Source organism: Somniosus microcephalus, chromosome 24 (assembly GCF_052327205.1).
Source record: "Somniosus microcephalus isolate GS21.2 chromosome 24, FLI_Smic_1.0, whole genome shotgun sequence".
Taxonomy (NCBI): Eukaryota; Metazoa; Chordata; class Chondrichthyes; order Squaliformes; family Somniosidae; genus Somniosus; species Somniosus microcephalus.
In genome coordinates, this window is record NC_141010.1 from 7,352,209 (window position 1) to 7,368,765 (window position 16,557).

The 16,557-nt window shown below is 44.0% G+C and overlaps 1 protein-coding gene across 4 annotated transcripts in view; it reads left to right on the plus strand.

Moving 5' to 3' along the window:
• LOC147101016 (transformer-2 protein homolog alpha-like) overlaps positions 1-11,123 on the plus strand; it is a 36,416-nt gene extending 25,293 nt beyond the window's left edge. For 3 of the 4 annotated variants that reach the window (XM_085966176.1, XM_085966178.1, XM_085966179.1), the window contains 4 exons: positions 8,643-8,758; positions 8,882-8,950; positions 10,514-10,581; positions 10,677-11,123. In XM_085966176.1, the coding sequence (XP_085822302.1) occupies positions 8,643-8,758; positions 8,882-8,950; positions 10,514-10,581; positions 10,677-10,687 (264 nt within the window). In that variant the 3' untranslated portion in view covers positions 10,688-11,123. The remainder of the gene's footprint in view (positions 1-8,642; positions 8,759-8,881; positions 8,951-10,513; positions 10,582-10,676) is intronic. The other variant, XM_085966177.1, reaches the window with a different exon arrangement.
• Positions 11,124-16,557: the final 5,434 nt, after the last annotated feature.

The following is a 16,557-nucleotide window of genomic DNA, read 5'->3' on the forward strand; positions in this document are numbered from 1 at the left end:
GCACTGATTGTTGCTTGTGGTACAGTTCCACAGGTGACTGCGGTTCTTTGGTACATTGTCCAAGTGGCTGCTACTCTTTTCCTGTTCTTTCCAAAGTTCTCTTGATTCAGGAACCATTCCTTTTAGATTGGAAAATTGCACATGTCGCTCTGCTATTTAAGAATGGTGAGAGGGAAACCAGGAAATTATAGACCAGTTAGCCTAACATCTGTTGTCAAATTGCTAGAGTTGATAATTAAGGATAGGGTGACTAAACACCTTGAAAATGTTCAGTTGATCAGAGAGCCAGGATGGATTTGTGAAAGGTAGGTTAAGCCTGACAAACCTGATTGAATTTTTTGAAGAGGTGACTAAAGTAGTGGACAGGGGAATGTTACTTAGATGGACTTCCAGAAGGCATTTTGTAAAGTCCCACAAGAGACTGTTAGCTAAGGTAGAAGCCCATGGAACTCGGGGTAAATTATTGACCTGGTTAGAAAATTGGCTGAGCGGCAGGAGACGGGCAGTAAGGATAGGTGCTCAGATTGGCAGGATGTGACTAGTGGTGTCCTGCAGGGATCTCTGTTGGGGCCTCAACTATTCACTATTTATTAATGACCTAGATGATGGCATAGAAAGTCATATATCCAAATTTACCGATGACCCAAAGAGGGGCGGCATTGCCGGCAGTGTAAATGAAAGCATAAAATTACAAAGGGATATTGACAGATTAAGTGAATGGGCAAAACTGTGGCAAATGGATTTCATTGTAGGCAAATATGAGATCATCCACTTGTGACCTAAAAAGGATCGAACAGGATACTTTCTAAATGGTGAAAAGCTAAATAGTGGAAGTACAAAGAGACTTTGGCGGGGGGGGGGTCCAGGTACAGTACATAGATCATTAAAATGTCATGAACAGGTACAGAAAATAATCAAAAAGGTTAATGGGATGTTGGCCTTTATGTCTAGAGGACTAGAGTACAAGGGGGTAGAAATAATGCTGTAGCTGTACAAAACCCTGGTTAGACCACACCTGGAGCACTGTGAGCAGTTCTGGGCACCACACCTTAGGAAGGATATATTGGCCTTGGAGGGAGTGCAGCGTAGGTTTACCAGAATGATACCCTTCAAGGGTTAAGTTACGAGGAGAGATTACACAAATTAGGGTTGTATTCCCTAGAATTTAGATTAAGGGGTGATCTGATCGAAGTTTTCAAGATATTAAGGGGAACAGATAGGGTAGATAGAGAAAGTAATTCCACTAGTTGGGGATTCTAGGACTGGGGGCGTAGTCTTAAAAATTAGAGCCAGACCTTTCAGGAGGGAAGTTAGGAAACACTTCTACACACAAAGGGTGGTAGAAGTTTGGAACTCTCTTCTGCAAACGGCAATTGATGCAAGATCAATTGTTAATTTTAAATCGGTGATTGATAGCTTTTTGTTAACTAAAGGTATTGAGGGCTATGGGCCAAAGGCAGGTACATGGAGTTAGGTCGCAGATCAACCATGATCTCACTGAATGGCGGAACAGGCTCGAGGGGCTCAGTGGCCTAGTCACGTTGCTATGTGTGAACCAAGAACGTGTTAGTAGGCTGTAGAGTGCACCACAGCTGAGCCTCATTCAACATCCCCAAGAAATTCTCAGCAGGGAATGTTACTGGCTCGCCATCAGTAATTGGAAACCTGGGACCCTAAGGCTAACTATAGTGGCTCCATCTGTCTGACAAAAGACCAGAAATTGAACCTTTATAACTCAGTACTGCACCAAGTAATGCCTTTACCCACCAGACCATCATGGAAGTTGACAGTTTTTAAGTTCTATTACTGCCTGTTGCTAGCTCATCCTTGAGTAGCTGCCCCCATTTTTAAACTGGAATAGTTGTAGCCACAATTTACTGTGATAAGTTTCCCTATTGCTCGTGGGGACAGTAGTTTTGTAGCGTCAAGTGGATGCCCAGGTGTTTCCCCATTTTCCTCGGATTCTCAATCACCTCGCGTGGTATTGGTGGAGCTCTGAAAGTGGGTCTGCAGCCTGGGGGATAGTGCAAGGAGATGCTAGTAAAGGAAAAAGAACCGATCCAAAAAAAATTTGCAATTTCTTTGAGTTGGCTTCTCCCCTCCAATGCAAAATCACGTGGCCATGTCTAGTAGCTCTTAACAGATTGGCTGTAGGAACTTATGTGGGGAAATGATGTGGGCCCTACTAATGTTCCCTGTAAGCTGCACTTTGTTCTGTGCTGCTGTTTTTTTTTACTGCACGGTCCCTTTAAATTTCTGACCTTGCATTACTTACAATGGAAAAGTCGGGGAGCGGCCTGCGCAGGACCTTTCCCATTATTGTGCGGCCACGCAGTTTAGAGGAAATGTTGGAGCCTACATCGTTAGCAGTAAAAAAAAATTAAAAAAGCATAGTTCCACAGTCCTAAGATTTTGTCAAATCTGCATCAATTTTGCAATGGTGCACCTGAAACAGCAAGATACTTAATTTTATAATGATGGAAATCTGGCTGATGACAGGGAGGGGAATATGGGTGATATATCCTTGGTCTCCCCTGGTTGCTCAGTGACCGAGAGTCCCAGGTTCAATCCCAGCAAAGGGGTGAACTATCTGGCTTATTTCTTCCCGCTCGCTCCTTAGCACAGGAAAATTGAAACCCCAGGGATCAGCAGGGACCTTAAACGGGTATGTTAACTTAGCGTTTATGTTGCTGGCATAGTATTCAGAAACCTTGAATCATTTCAGAGAATGAGTGTTCAAATCCCACCATGGCAGTTTGAGAATTTGAAATCTGTTTTAAAAATCTGGAAATAGAAAGCTAGTATCAGTAAGTGACCATAAAGCTGTCAAATTGTCATTAAAAGCCCAACTGGTTCACTAATGTCCTTAACCTGGTCTGAATTCCTCCCCCCTTTGCCCTTTACACTGTTACTATCCTACATTACAACAGTGACTACACTTCAAAAAGTACTTCATTGGCTGTAAAGTGCTTTGAGATGTCCGGTGGTTGTGAAAGGCGCTATATAAATGCAAGTCTTTCTTTCAGTTTATATTAGGATAACTGAAGTCCCTCATTATAACTACTCTAGTTATTGTATGTTTCTGTAATTTACCTGCAAATTTGCTCCTTTATCTCCTTCCCACTATTTGGTGGCCTATAGTATACACCCAGAAGCATAATAGGGGTGCGGTAACGGTGGTTATGTTACTGAACTAGTAATAGAGGCCTGGGCTAACCATCATGAGCTCAAATCCCACCACAGCAGACTGGGAATTTAAATTCAGTTATTTGAAAAATCTGGAATTAAAAGCTTGTCATTAATGGTGACCATGAAACTACCAGATTGTTGTAAAAACCCATCTGGTTCACTAATGTCCTTTAGGGAGAGAAATCTTGCTGTCTTGGTTTGGCCTATATGCGACTCACAGACCCACAGCAATGTGGTTGACTCTTAACTCCGTTCTATTCAAGAAGGCAGTTCACCTTCAAGGGCAATTAGGGATGGGCAATAAATGCTGGCCTTGCCTGCGACGTCCACATCCTGTGAATGAATAAAAGCTCCTCTATTCCTTAATTCTAACCAAATCGGGTCTTTGGCTGCTGAACTACATCATCCCTCTCCAGTGCTGTAATAGTTTCTTTAATCAATACTGCCACCCCCCCCCCCCCCCTCTTTTTCCTTCTTTCCTGAATACCTTTATAGCCACGAATGTAAAGTTCCCAATCCTCCTTCTTTGAGCCAGGTCTCCGTTCTTGCCATTTAGGCTATTGTAATGGGCAGCATTGTTTGTACATGCCCAGGACATGCTTACTGTTGGTGAATCCCTCAAACTGAGTCATTGTGAGCCATAATAAAAAGTTCATTTGCAAGAATCCCAAGTAATTTTTCAGCAGTTTAGTGTTTTGTATGAACTGCGAACATTCCAGCAGTGCACTGCTGTTACTCTAGGTTGAGCAAGCAAAGTAAGATCTCACTGGAAGATGGTGATTGTTTAACGTTGGGTTTACTACTGCAAAAGATGTTAAATGCAGTGTACCCGGCTGCAAGTATGACTAAAGCAATTTAGTGGCCGAGCAAGTTGGGTGCGTTAACGTAATGTGCCACAGAACAGTAGGATGAGAATGTTGAGTGCCCAACCTTGATTAGAGAAACACTGAACAGATTGTAGGCCTTTTCCCCAGAGGAAGCCGAAATGAAGAATGAGACGCTGGTAGTCAGTTGTATTGGGACAGGCCCTGCCCTGTGTTGCCTGCCTGTCCGATTTGAGCTACAGGGAGGTCTGACAGAAGGGGGTAAATGGTAAAGCTTCACCTTCGCGCGCAAGTAAATATTTAACCCTGTTCTATTCGGTGCCTTTAATAGGAGAGTCTGGAAGGTACTTCAAATTATGTCAAAAGCAAGTTTGCAACAGGATCCTTGGAGTTTGAAGCTGGTGCAACCGGTCCAAGTCCTTTAAATGCCTGTGTCTCGGGTCCGCACGCTTGCACTGGAGCGCTGCGGAGGTGCGAGCACGTGACCCCCCGGGCACCGCCTCGATTGGCTGGAATGGGGGGGGGGGGGCGCTCGGATTGTTGCAAAGTGGAGTTTCCTCATTGGACGACGTGGCTGGATTTTATTTGTCAATGGCGCGCGTGCAGCTGCTCGTAACCTATTCAAGAAGCGGCAGCAGAGGCCGCGGCTGCAAGGCCATGCCTCGCCCCCTCCAGGGGACAGGCAGCAAAGCATCGCGGAGCTGTCTGCTGCACATGTCGAGTGTCGAGAATGTTTAAGTTTTTTGCTATAAGGCGTTGGCCTGCTTGTATCTTTTTTTTCTCCCAATCTCCACGTGCATTTACTAGTTTCTTTTGAACAACTACTTTAAACTTCACATTTGGAGAACAATTGGGTTCCCATCTCCTCAAAAAAAGTGTCATTTGAAAGGTTATTTTTGATTACAGCTAGTTAGGGGGTAGGAACACCAGCGGGCGACATAATGACAAGTTTAACTTGCAATGGCTTTCCTGTACACTAATGTGTCTAATTTGTCCAGATGTGTAGCTTGTTTTTATCTGTTGGGAGGAAGATGAGTTGTAACAAGTCAAGGATGAGCAGAGGAGTTGAAGCGGAAACCTAGAAGCAAGTAACAGGCCATGTTGTGTTTTGATAGAATTCGCTGAAAGGCGCGTTTTGTCCTTTTCAGAAGGATCCGGACAAGACCCGGAGTTTCATAAATGCATATTTTTAGCTTGTCTACTTCGTTATTATGATTGTTCCCAATCAGATGCTTTTTTAAAACAAACTAGTAAATGCACAGTACGTGTTTTTTTTAAATGACAAAATCTTAATGGAAAAATCGACGATCTTGAAAAGCTAACGTCACGGGGTGGAAACGTTCAGTTCACGTACACATCAACAAAGAAACAACGGTCCTGTGGTTTATTTTTGTGGTATCTGCAATTTTGGGACTTTGTGTTGTAATTGGCAACATGTTCAGCATTTCCGTATTTTGCTAAACTGAGAGTGGGCAAACTGCTAAAGTGTTTCAGTTCGATTTGCAGAATTCCAGACATTTAATCAGGACTGCAAGTAGATCTCCAGATTACGGCATGCTTCCCTTACTAATGTGTGCCCAACGTAAATTGTTTCATCTACAAATTCACGTTATTTATTATGTTGGAAGAATGTATTCAGATTACACTTTCCTGCCGTCTGTGATTGTCTATTTTGCCTAATTTTAAATCGCTTGTACATTTTGGGGGAGGGGTGATGGATGACCTTTGTTATCTTCATAACGAGGTATACTAGGTGGAATCTAAAAAGTAGGCCTCGAGTATCGATTTCGAATTGTGTATAAACTAGAACATTTTCTTCAGTCTCATTTTTCTCTTTTTCCCCTTCCCCCTCCATTTTATAACAAATAGGAAAGAGCAGTTCTGTTTAATTAAATTGTTTCAATGAGTTTCCCAGCGCCACAAAGTGGTTATCTTAATGCTTTAAATAAATGCCCTTATTCCTAATTTTCCTACTTTGAATCATAGAATGGTTACAGCACGGAAGGATGCCACTCGGCCCGTCGAGCCCGTGCTGGCTCTCTGCAAGAGCACTTCAGCTAGTCCCACTTCCCCGTAGCCCTGCAATTTTTTTTCCTTCAGGTACTTATCCAATCCCCTTTTGAAAGCCACGATTGAATCTGCCTTCACCGCCCTCTCGGGCAGTGCATTCCAGATCCTAACCACTCGCTGCGTAAAGTTTTTCCTCGTTGCTTTTGGTTCTTCTGCCAATCACCTTAAATCTGTGTCCTCTGGTTCTCGACCCTTCTGCCAATGGGAACAGTTTCTCTCTACTCTGTCTATAGCCCATATGATTTTGAGCACTTTATCAAATCTCCTCTCAGCCTTCTCTGCTCTAAAGTGAACAACCCCAGCTTCTCTAGTCTATCCACATAACTATCAAATAAATAAGGGAGAACCAGTGGATGTGGTGTATTTGGACTTTCAGAAGGCTTTCGATAAGGTCCCGCATAAGAGATTAGCGTGCAAAATTAAGGCACATGGGATTGGGGGCAAGGTATTGATTTGGATAGAGAACTGGTTGGCGGACAAAAAGCAAAGAGCTGGAATAAACGGGTCGTTTTCCGAGTGGCAGTGACTAGTGGGGTACCGCAAGGGTCGGTCCTAGGACCCCAGCTGTTCACAATATATATTAATGATCTGGACGAGGGAATTGGATGTAATATCTCCAGATTTGCAGACGACACAAAGCTGGGTGGGAGGGTATGCTGTGAGGAGGATGTCGTGAAACTCCAGTACGATTTGGACAGGTTGGGTGATTGGGCAGAAACATGGCAAATGCACTATAATGTGGATAAATGTGAGGTTGTCCACTTTGGTGGCAAAAACAGGAAGGCAGATTATTATTTGAATGGCAATAGATTGGGAGAAGGGGAAGTGCAAAGAGACCTGGGTGTTATTGTGCACCAGTCGCTGAAGGTAAGCATGCAGGTGCAGCAGGCGGTTAAGAAGGCAAATGGTATGTTGGCCTTCGTAGCAAGAGGGTTCGAGTACAGGAACAAGGATGTCTTGCTGCAGTTGTACAGGGCCTTGGTGAGACCGCAGCTTGAATATTGTGTGCAGTTTTGGTCGCCTTATCTGAGGAAGGACGCTCTTGCCATGGAAGGAGTGCAGCGAAGATTCACCAGGCTGATACCTGGGATGGCAGGAATGACGTATGAGGAGAGATTGTGTCGATTGGGCTTATACTCACTGGAGTTTAGAAGATTGAGAGGGGATCTCATCGAAACCTATAAAATTCTGTCAGGCCTAGACAGACTAGATGCAGGAAGGATGTTTCTGATGGCCGGGGAGTCCAGAACCAGGGGTCATAGTCTAAGGATAAGGGGTAAGCCATTTAGGACTGAAATGAGGAGGAATTTCTTCACCCAGAGTGGTGAACCTGTGGAATTCTGTCACAGAGGGCGGTGGAGGCCAGTTCATTAAATATATTCAAGAAAGAGTTGGATATATTTCTCCAGGCTAAAGGGATCAAGGGATATGGGGAGAAGGCAGGGACAGGGTACTGAATTTGGATGATCAGCCATGATCTCATTGAATGGCGGAGCAGGCTCGAGGGGCCGAATGGCCTACTCCTGCTCCTATCTTCTATGTTTCTATGTAACTGAAGTTCCTCATCCCTGGGACCGTTCTTATTTAATCTTTTCTGCACCCTCTCCAAGGCCTTTGCATCCTTCCTAAAGTGCAGTGCCCAGAATTGGACACAATACTCCCGTTGTGGCTGAACCAGTGTTTTATAAAGGTTCATCATAACTTCCTTGCATTTGTATTCTATACCTCTATGAAGCCCAGGATCCTGTATGCTTTTTAAACCGCATTCTCAGCCTGCCCTGCCACCTTCAACGATTTGTGCACATATACCCCCAGGTCTCTCTCTTCCTGTACCCCCTTTAGAATTGTATCCTTTTGTTTATATTGCCTCATTTTTTTGTGTAATCTCCTTTCAATAATGTCATTCTGCAAATTTTACGCGTTTCAATTGGATTAAAAGTAAAGCCATGAAGTAGTCTGCTTGTGGGTAGAGAAATAACATTACAATAAAGGGCATTGCAGCTCGTATAGTTTTGACAACCTGCTGTACCCAAAGCATTAATCTAACTTTTCTGTTTACCGATCTGTGTTTCCAGCATTTTGTTGTTCATGCTAACTGCTGCTTTGCATTTAATATTAGCTGCAGGATCAGTTCCAACCAGGTAGTGCCCTGTTTATACTCCTTGGCGCCAGCTGCAGTTCTCCCATGCCAAGATAATATGCCTGTTCAGAATGTCGCTCCCGGTGGTTTAAAGTTTGAATGTCGAGACTCTGCGCGCGCACGCACTTTAAATCGACCCCAGGTAAATTTGCAAAGTGGTCGGCCTGCGCATTTAAAAAATCCGGATGTGACCGCGGTGAAGTTGAGTCCATGTGGCATCAGATCCAAGCACTAATGAGAGCATTTCACACCACTTCTTCCCAGTTTCGAAGTAGTGGTATGAATTACACTAATCAACTTGAGTCACATTACTTTTGTGGAAGTTGCAAGTTTTTCAGTTCATCACCGAGATCTCTACATTTTTTTTGTTGCAAAGCACAACGTTGAGAATAACCGCATGCTTAATTTCTTCTCTACAGGCAAAGGAGCTTGCTAATGGGATGGAACTTGATGGCCGGTGCATTAGGGTAGATTATTCCATTACAAAACGACCCCACACTCCAACTCCAGGAATCTACATGGGCAGACCAACAACGTGAGCTCAGTCGTTTGTTCATCTGTTCATCAAATCTATTTTTTGCACAGTACTTTACTTTTATAGTACAGTAGTTACATACTGAATTGGGTGCATTTGTCTGCATTTTTTGACATTTTACAGCAGTGTTGGTTCTTCCCATTACAATGACTCTTACAGTGACCGATCCGATGAGCGGGATTGCAGCTACAGGTAATGCTTGATTCATGGTCTATTCATGGACATTATTGTCACTAATTTTTACATTCCAGCGCATACCTTCCACTAGCTTGACTCTGGCTGTGTCCCTCCCTTTGCTCTACTGTTGAATTCTCTTCCTAAGCCTGTCTGCCTTGCTGAATCTCTCTCCACCTTCAAAAGCCTCCTGAAACCTTAATGTGTTTGGTAAACTCCCTCAACCCTTCTCCTAATTCCATCTTGGTGCCTTACTCTCCCTCCCCTTTGGTAAAGCATTTTGGAGCATCAACCAAATTAAAGGTGCTTTATATATGCCTATTCTACCCAAATCTTAATTTGAAGGGAGGAGGGTGAATTAATTGGATCATTAGATTTTAGTAGGACTTTCCCAACGGTTGTCATCCATGCCTTTGTAATTTCCAGACTCCAATTCTATCCTGGCCAGCCACTGCCTCCTTCATGCTCAATACATCTCCGATTATCCTAAACTCTGCTACCCATATCCCATCCTGCATCATTACTCACCCCTGTCCTCGCGCTTGCTCTCCTTTACGGTGTCCATTAAAACCTATCTCTTTGAATAAGCTTTTGGTTCTCTGCCCTAATATATCCTTATGTGGCTCGGTCAAATTTTGGTTAATAGCGCACCTGTAAAGTGTTTTCGGATGTTTTGTTATGTTAAAGGCACTGTATAAATGCAAGTTCTTGCTGATCTACATTGGTTCCTGGTCCCCAGTGCCTTTAATTTAAAGTTTTCATCCTCGTGTTTCAATCCCTTTGTGGCCATGGCCCTCCATACCCCTAACTTCCTGTATCCCCCCCCCGGAACACTCCGTTCCTCCAACTTTGGCCTTCATCCCCTCTCTCCCCTTTGCCTCGCTATTGGTACTATTGCCTTCAGCGGTCTAGGCCCCACACTCTGGAATTCCCTTCTTAAATCCTTCCGCAATCTACCTTACCCGCTTCCTTTAAGACCTAACTTAAAAGCCAGCTCTTTTGTTAACCCCCTCCTAATGTCTTTCTTTGGCTCGGTCACCATTTTTGTCCAATTACACTTCTATGAAGTGCCTTGAGCGTTGTTCTGTTATAAAGGCATGCGCCATATAAATACAGGTGGTTGTTGTTGAAATAAATCATTGTGACTCATTCTTCCAAAAGTCTATAATGCAACATGATACCATAGAGATCAATTTTAATTTCTTAATTATTAGGTGGACCTCTGGCTTCATGTCAGAAAATAATCACTTTAAACTTCAAATTGGCATTGCACTACTGCAACTTGGAAATGAAACACAAATTTTGACCTGGAATCAAACCAGCTTGCTGAATTATGAGGGAAAGTGAAGTAGTCACATTTGCACGTTAAAGTTTATTTTAGTACAGTGTTTGTATTGTAACATTACAGTAACTACTGGATATCTTCTGTTGTAAATTTCTAAATAAAATGGATGTGGGTAGATGTTTCTTTAGCTTGCCTGCCTGTTTGGTGTTTGTAAGAAGTGAGGTTGTGTGCTGATGGTAATCAAATTGCTGATTGTATTCTGGATTTAAAAAGTAAACCGTTTGTGTTCTTCCTAGAAAACGTTCACCTTCACCCTGTTACAGCAGATACAGATCTCGATCTCATTCTCGTTCTTACACCCCACGTAAGTGTTATGGCCCGTCATTTCCCTCCTGCCTTGCAAAATGACTTTTTTTTTAATCGACAGATTTTGAAGTGATGTGCATTTTCTTTCTGCAGGTCGATACTGATGACACCCACCAAGTATTTCCTACCAGTTTAAACGGATGGGAACCTTTTCAAACCTACAGGGATTTTTTTTTTTTAACTAAAATGAGGATTCTTGGGCATTATAGTGTAAGCAAAGCACTATAACCAGAAGTATCTCTCATTTTAAGATGTAATAGTTTTCTGGTTCTTCACCAAGTGATATTGCTTTTATGGTGAGAGGGAGCCTGTCTTTTTAATGGGAAACCTACATCCAGTATTGTGTTGCATTAAATCACAATTATTACAGTAATATAATTTCTGGTATGTATGTACTCAAATTACTTTTGGATATTAAGCAGAGTGTCTTGACTTTCTTATGCACTATGTTTGATTATGCAGTACTTTATAAGGAAAGATTCAGTTATAAAGCTGCTTTGTGGGAAATGGTGACATGCAATAAATGTCTTGGACACAGAATGTATGAACTGATTTCCTTATGCTCAGAAGGTGGTGAAGACTATCAGATGCAACCATAATCCTTTCGGACTGTAGTGTTGCAGCTTGTTGAAAGTTCCAGCATGGCACATTTTAAAAGAGCCTATCTTATGATCTTTATACTTTGTACCATTCGGTGTTCCAGTTTATAGAAAGTGTACTGGATGGGGTGGTACAATCCTTTTTATCACGCTGAAATATTTAGTGCGAATTTCAAAAGGATAATCTAGGAAGCCTGGCTCCACCGCCCACCCCCTCAGCATGGGTTAATGTGTTTATCCAAGTGCAGCTGAGTGCCACGGGCAGGAAAGTCCCAGATTTAAATCCGTAGTTTGTATTGTCAGCTGATCTCTGGAAGAGTATACCTCAGTATCACTGGGGTAAGAATGGGGGAAGGGGCAAATTGGCCAGTGTTTCCCCTGCTCCTTGCTATCCAGCATCCTCTGCTGAAAGTGCACATCGGTGGAGTTGGGTAGGGATAAATCAGGCGTAATAGCCTACTCATTGGCGAAGCCTACATGTGAATATTGACAACCTGCCTGGGCAAGCACGGCAGGGCGACCAGTGCCTATGGAATCTTATCCCAGCAAGGTGCCAGTCGGGGAGGAGAAGGGAAAGAATTGGCAAGAGGGAAATACAGGAACTGAATAATTACGTGGTTCCATGGCAGTGTTTATAAAAAAAATTTAAAAAAAAATAGTTCCATGCAGAAAATAAATCACTCGTTTACTTATAATTTTAAACATAGCAAACAAAACGGTTTAAGCAAATAATTAGGTAGATACGTTTTTCTTCCTTCTCTCCCTAATATTTGAGGCAGTAACTTGGCTTCTTTGAAATTATGAAGGGACAGGTTAGATGTTGAGATGATTCCACTTGTGGGGGAGTTCAAAACAAGGGCGCTCAAATACAAGATGGTCACTAATAAATCCAAGGAAGGAATCCCGGAGAAACTTTTTACCTAGAGAATGGTTAGAATGTGGAACTTGCTACCACATGGAGTAGTTGAGGTGAATAGCATAAATACATTTAAGGAGAAGCTAGATAAATATGAGGGAGAACGGGTCAAAGGATGTGCTGATATGGTGGGAGGAGGCTCGTGTGGATCAAAACACCGGTGCAGACCAGTTGGGCCGAATGGCCTGTTTCTGTGCTGTAAATTCTATGTTAAAAAGAACTTGTAATTTCCCACAAACATGCAGAGGCAATACCTAGGAATTTGCATAGGGAAACTTTTGAGTTTGGCAATATTTATCATATTGTATCATAGATCACCTGACCATCTAAGACACAGTTTGAAAAACTCTGAACTTAGTCCCACAATGTTAAAGGTATCAGTCACCAACACCATATTACATTTTGCAATGTGACTATTACAAGTGGAGACTGGATAGTGCTCTCCCCAATACAAAGAGTCATAGCGTTTGTTTCCTTTCCTATTTATATTGCTCTGTAAAGCACCAGAGATTAGATGAATTTAAAAGCATGTAAATTGTGGCATACAACCAATTCTCCAGAAGTACACTTGTACCCATTAACCTGGTAAATAAGAAGGTGGTGAAAGGTTGGGACTGCAACTTAGAACATGTGGAATCTATGATTGGTTCATAAATTAATGCGATGCAGATTCATACAGTTTACACTTTTTCAAGCACTTTTTTTTCTGTGCTGTGCCCGGATGCCTCTGCCAGACTTTCATTTTATCCTCTGTCCCTGTAGTAATGTATCCAAATGTCTCTAGTCCTTTGTGAAACTAAGGCTGAGATTGTAAATTGTTGTCAAGCAGGTGTGAATCCATGTCCTAGTGGTGTCCAATGGTATCTTGGAGCACCAGTGCTTTAATTACACACAACAATCTATATTTAACAATATAGGGGTACCTTCTTAGGCAGTCCCTCAGAACCGAGGATGACTTGCTTCCGCACTAAAAATGAGTTCAGTCACCTGAGTCCAATGTGGGACCTACAGTGTCTCAGGTGGGGCAGACAGTGGTTGAAGGGGCGGATGGGTGGGGTGCTTGGATTGACGTGCGCTCCTTCCGCCGTTTGCGCTTGCTCCTGGCGAAGAGACTCGAGGTGTTCGGCGCCTTCCCGGATGCTTCTCCTCCACTTTGTGCAGTCTTGGGCCAGGGATGCCCAGGTGTCGGTGGGGATGTTGCACTTTTTCAAGGCGGCTTTGAGGGTGTCCTTGAAGCGTTTCCTCTGCCCACCTGGGGCTCTCTTGCCGTGTCGGAGCTCCGAGTAGAGCGCCTATTTTGAGAGTCTCTTATCGGGCATGCAGACGATGTGGTCCGTCCATCGGAGCTGATCGAGCGTGGTCAAAGCTTCGATGCTGGGGATGTTGGCCTGAGCGAGAATACTGAAGTTGGTGCGCCTATCCTGCCAATGGATTTGCAGGATCTTGTGGAGGCAGCGTTGGTGGTACCTCTAGTGCTTTGAGGTGCCTGCTGTACATGGTCCATGTCTCTGAAGCATACAGGAGGGTGGGTATCACTACTGCTCTGTAGACCATGAGCTTAGTGCCGGGTTTGAGGTCCTGGTCTTCAAACACTCTCTTCCTTAGGCGACCGAAGGCTGCACTGGCACACTGAAGGCAGTGTTGGACTTCGTCATCAACGTCTGCCCTTGTTGACAGTAGGCTGTAAGAGACGCCGTAATCGTGACCATCTTCAAGAAAGGTGACCAGTCCGATTGCGGTAATTACAGAGGAGTTTCCCTGCTGTCTGCCACAGGGAAAGACATTGCAAGAATCCTCCTCAATCGCCTTCTCCCAGTGGCTGAAGAGCTCCTCCGAGTCGCAATGCAGATTCTGCCCACTAAGGGGCACAATGGACATGATCTTCACTGCGCGTCAATTACAAGAGAAATGCAGGGAACAGCACCAACCGCTGTATATGGCCGCCTTTGACCTCACAAAGGCCTTCGACACTGTCAACCGTGAGGGATTATGGAGCGTCCTCAAATTCGACTGCCCTCAAAAGTTTGTCACCATCCTCCGCCTGCTTCACGACGACATGCAAGCCGTGATCCTGACCAACAGATCCACCACAGACCCAACTCACGTCAAGCAAGGCTGTGTCATCGAACCAATGCTCTTCTCGATCTTCCTTGCTGCAATGCTCCATCTCGCCCTCAGTAAGCTCCCCGCTGGAGTGGAGCTAATCTACAGAACAAACGGGAAACTGTTTAATCTCAGTCGCCTCCAGTCCAGATCCAAGATCGTCCCATCCTCTGTCATCGAATTACAGTATGCAGACGATGTTTGCGTCTGTGCGCACTGAGATCGAACTCTAAACCATCGTCGGTGCCTTCACTGAAGCATACGAGAGCAAGGGCCTTATACTAAACATCCGTAAGCAAAGGTCCTCTACCAACCTGCCCCCGCCACACAGTACTGCCCCCCGATTATCAAAATCCACGACGAGGCCTTGGACAATGTGGACCACTTTCCATAGGGGAATAAAGCTCCTCAGTGGCTCAGCCTGTTTGGAGATCAGGTGAGGTCATGATTGGGCTCAGTCATGATATCCAATTGTAGTCGAATAGTCTGCCATCGTTCTCCCTTAGGCTCATGTGAAGGATGGCCTCTTGGGTGAGGTACGGGAGGGCTACTGGTGCCTGCGGAATCTTGACCAGCACAAATTGATACCTTCTGGGTGAAAATGATGGGTCAGTGTCCCTGGTGCAAAAAGAAAACCTTTCCATTTGGACAAAGGGATCCATCTCCAGAAAGTGACCATCATTGTGATGTGACAGCCTTACTCCAACATACTGTGGTGCCTTATTCGTAATGTGAAGAATTCGACCATCTACAAGTGGCTTAAAAGGAACTGGATGCACTGATGCAGTTATCTTTCCATGTAATTACTATGAATTTCTTTAAGAAAGACTTGCATTTATATCCGTTCACTACCACCGGACGTCCCAAAGTGCTTTACAGCCAATGAAGTACCTTTGAAGTGTAGTCGCTTGTAGTGTAGAAAATGTAGCAGCCAATTAGTGCACAGCAAGCTCCCACAAACAGCAGTGTGATAGTGACCAGATAATCAGTTTTAGTGATGTTGATTGAGGGATAAATATTGGTTAGGACACCAGGGAGAACTCCCCTGCTCTTCTTCAAAATAGTGCCATGGGATCTTTTATCAACCTGAGAGCAGACAGGGCTCAGTTTAACTAAGCACTGTGTTCATTTACCTAGACCCTGGGCCATGCAGAGTTACCATGAAGAACTATATAGTGGAAATAACTTGATAAAGGGCTCTGATCCTTCATAAAGTTAGCTTCTAATAACCTGTTGGAGTACAACTTCTAAAGCATCTGTATGGTTAGTGTATAACTCTCAATTGAAGGACACTGGCAGAGTGTTGGGACAATTACATAAAAGATGGGATAAAGCGGCAACATTAGTTTTTGTAATTCTACCAACAGGCAGCAGGAAATTGAAGAGATGGACAAAAATAAACTAGACTGTGAGGAGGGGGACTCCAGCACTCGTCACCCAGGAGGCCTAATGTTGTAATTGGAGGAATAAGAAAGCACTGAGTCATGAACTGGAGAGAGGGAGTAAGCATTGTGATGAGAAAATGACTCGGGTTAATGCCTCTTAAAGTTTTACATTGTGCGATTCCATAAATTATGCAGTGAAAACCATATTAGATGGTTTCCCACGTAATGCAGTTGTTTTTACATAGAAACATAGATAGGAGCAGGAGTAGGCCATTTGGCCCCTCGAGCCTGCTCTGCCATTCAATGCAATCATGGCTGATCATCCAAATTCAGTACCCAGTCCCTGCTTTCTCCCCATACCCCTTGATCCTTTTAGCCTTAAGAAATATATTCAACTCCTCCTTGAATATATTTAATGAACTGGCCTCCACCGCCTTCTGTGGTAGAGTTCCACAGGTTCACCACTCTCTGGGTGAAGAAATTCCTCCTCATTTCTGTCCTAAATGGCCTACCCTTTATCCTTAGACTGTGTCCCCTGGTTCTGGACTCCCTGACCATCGGGAACATCCTTCCTGCATCTAGTCTGTCCAGTCCTGTCAGAATTTTATAAGTTTCAATGAGATCACCCCTCATTCTTCTAAACTCCAGCGAGTACAAGCCCAATTGACCCAATCTCTCCTCATACGTCATTCCTGCCATCCCAGGTATCAGCCTGGTGAATCTTCGCTGCACTCCCTCCATGGCAAGAACATCTTTCCTCAGATAAGGCGACCAAAACTGCACACAATACTCGATGTGGTCTCACCAAGGCCCTGTACAACTGCAGCAAGACATCCTTGTTCCTGTACTCAAACCCTCTCGCTACGAAGACCAACATACAATTTGCCTTCTTAACCGCCTGCTACACCTGCATGCAGCACGGTGGCATAGTGGTTAGCACTGTTGCCTCACAGCGCCAGGGACCCGGGTTC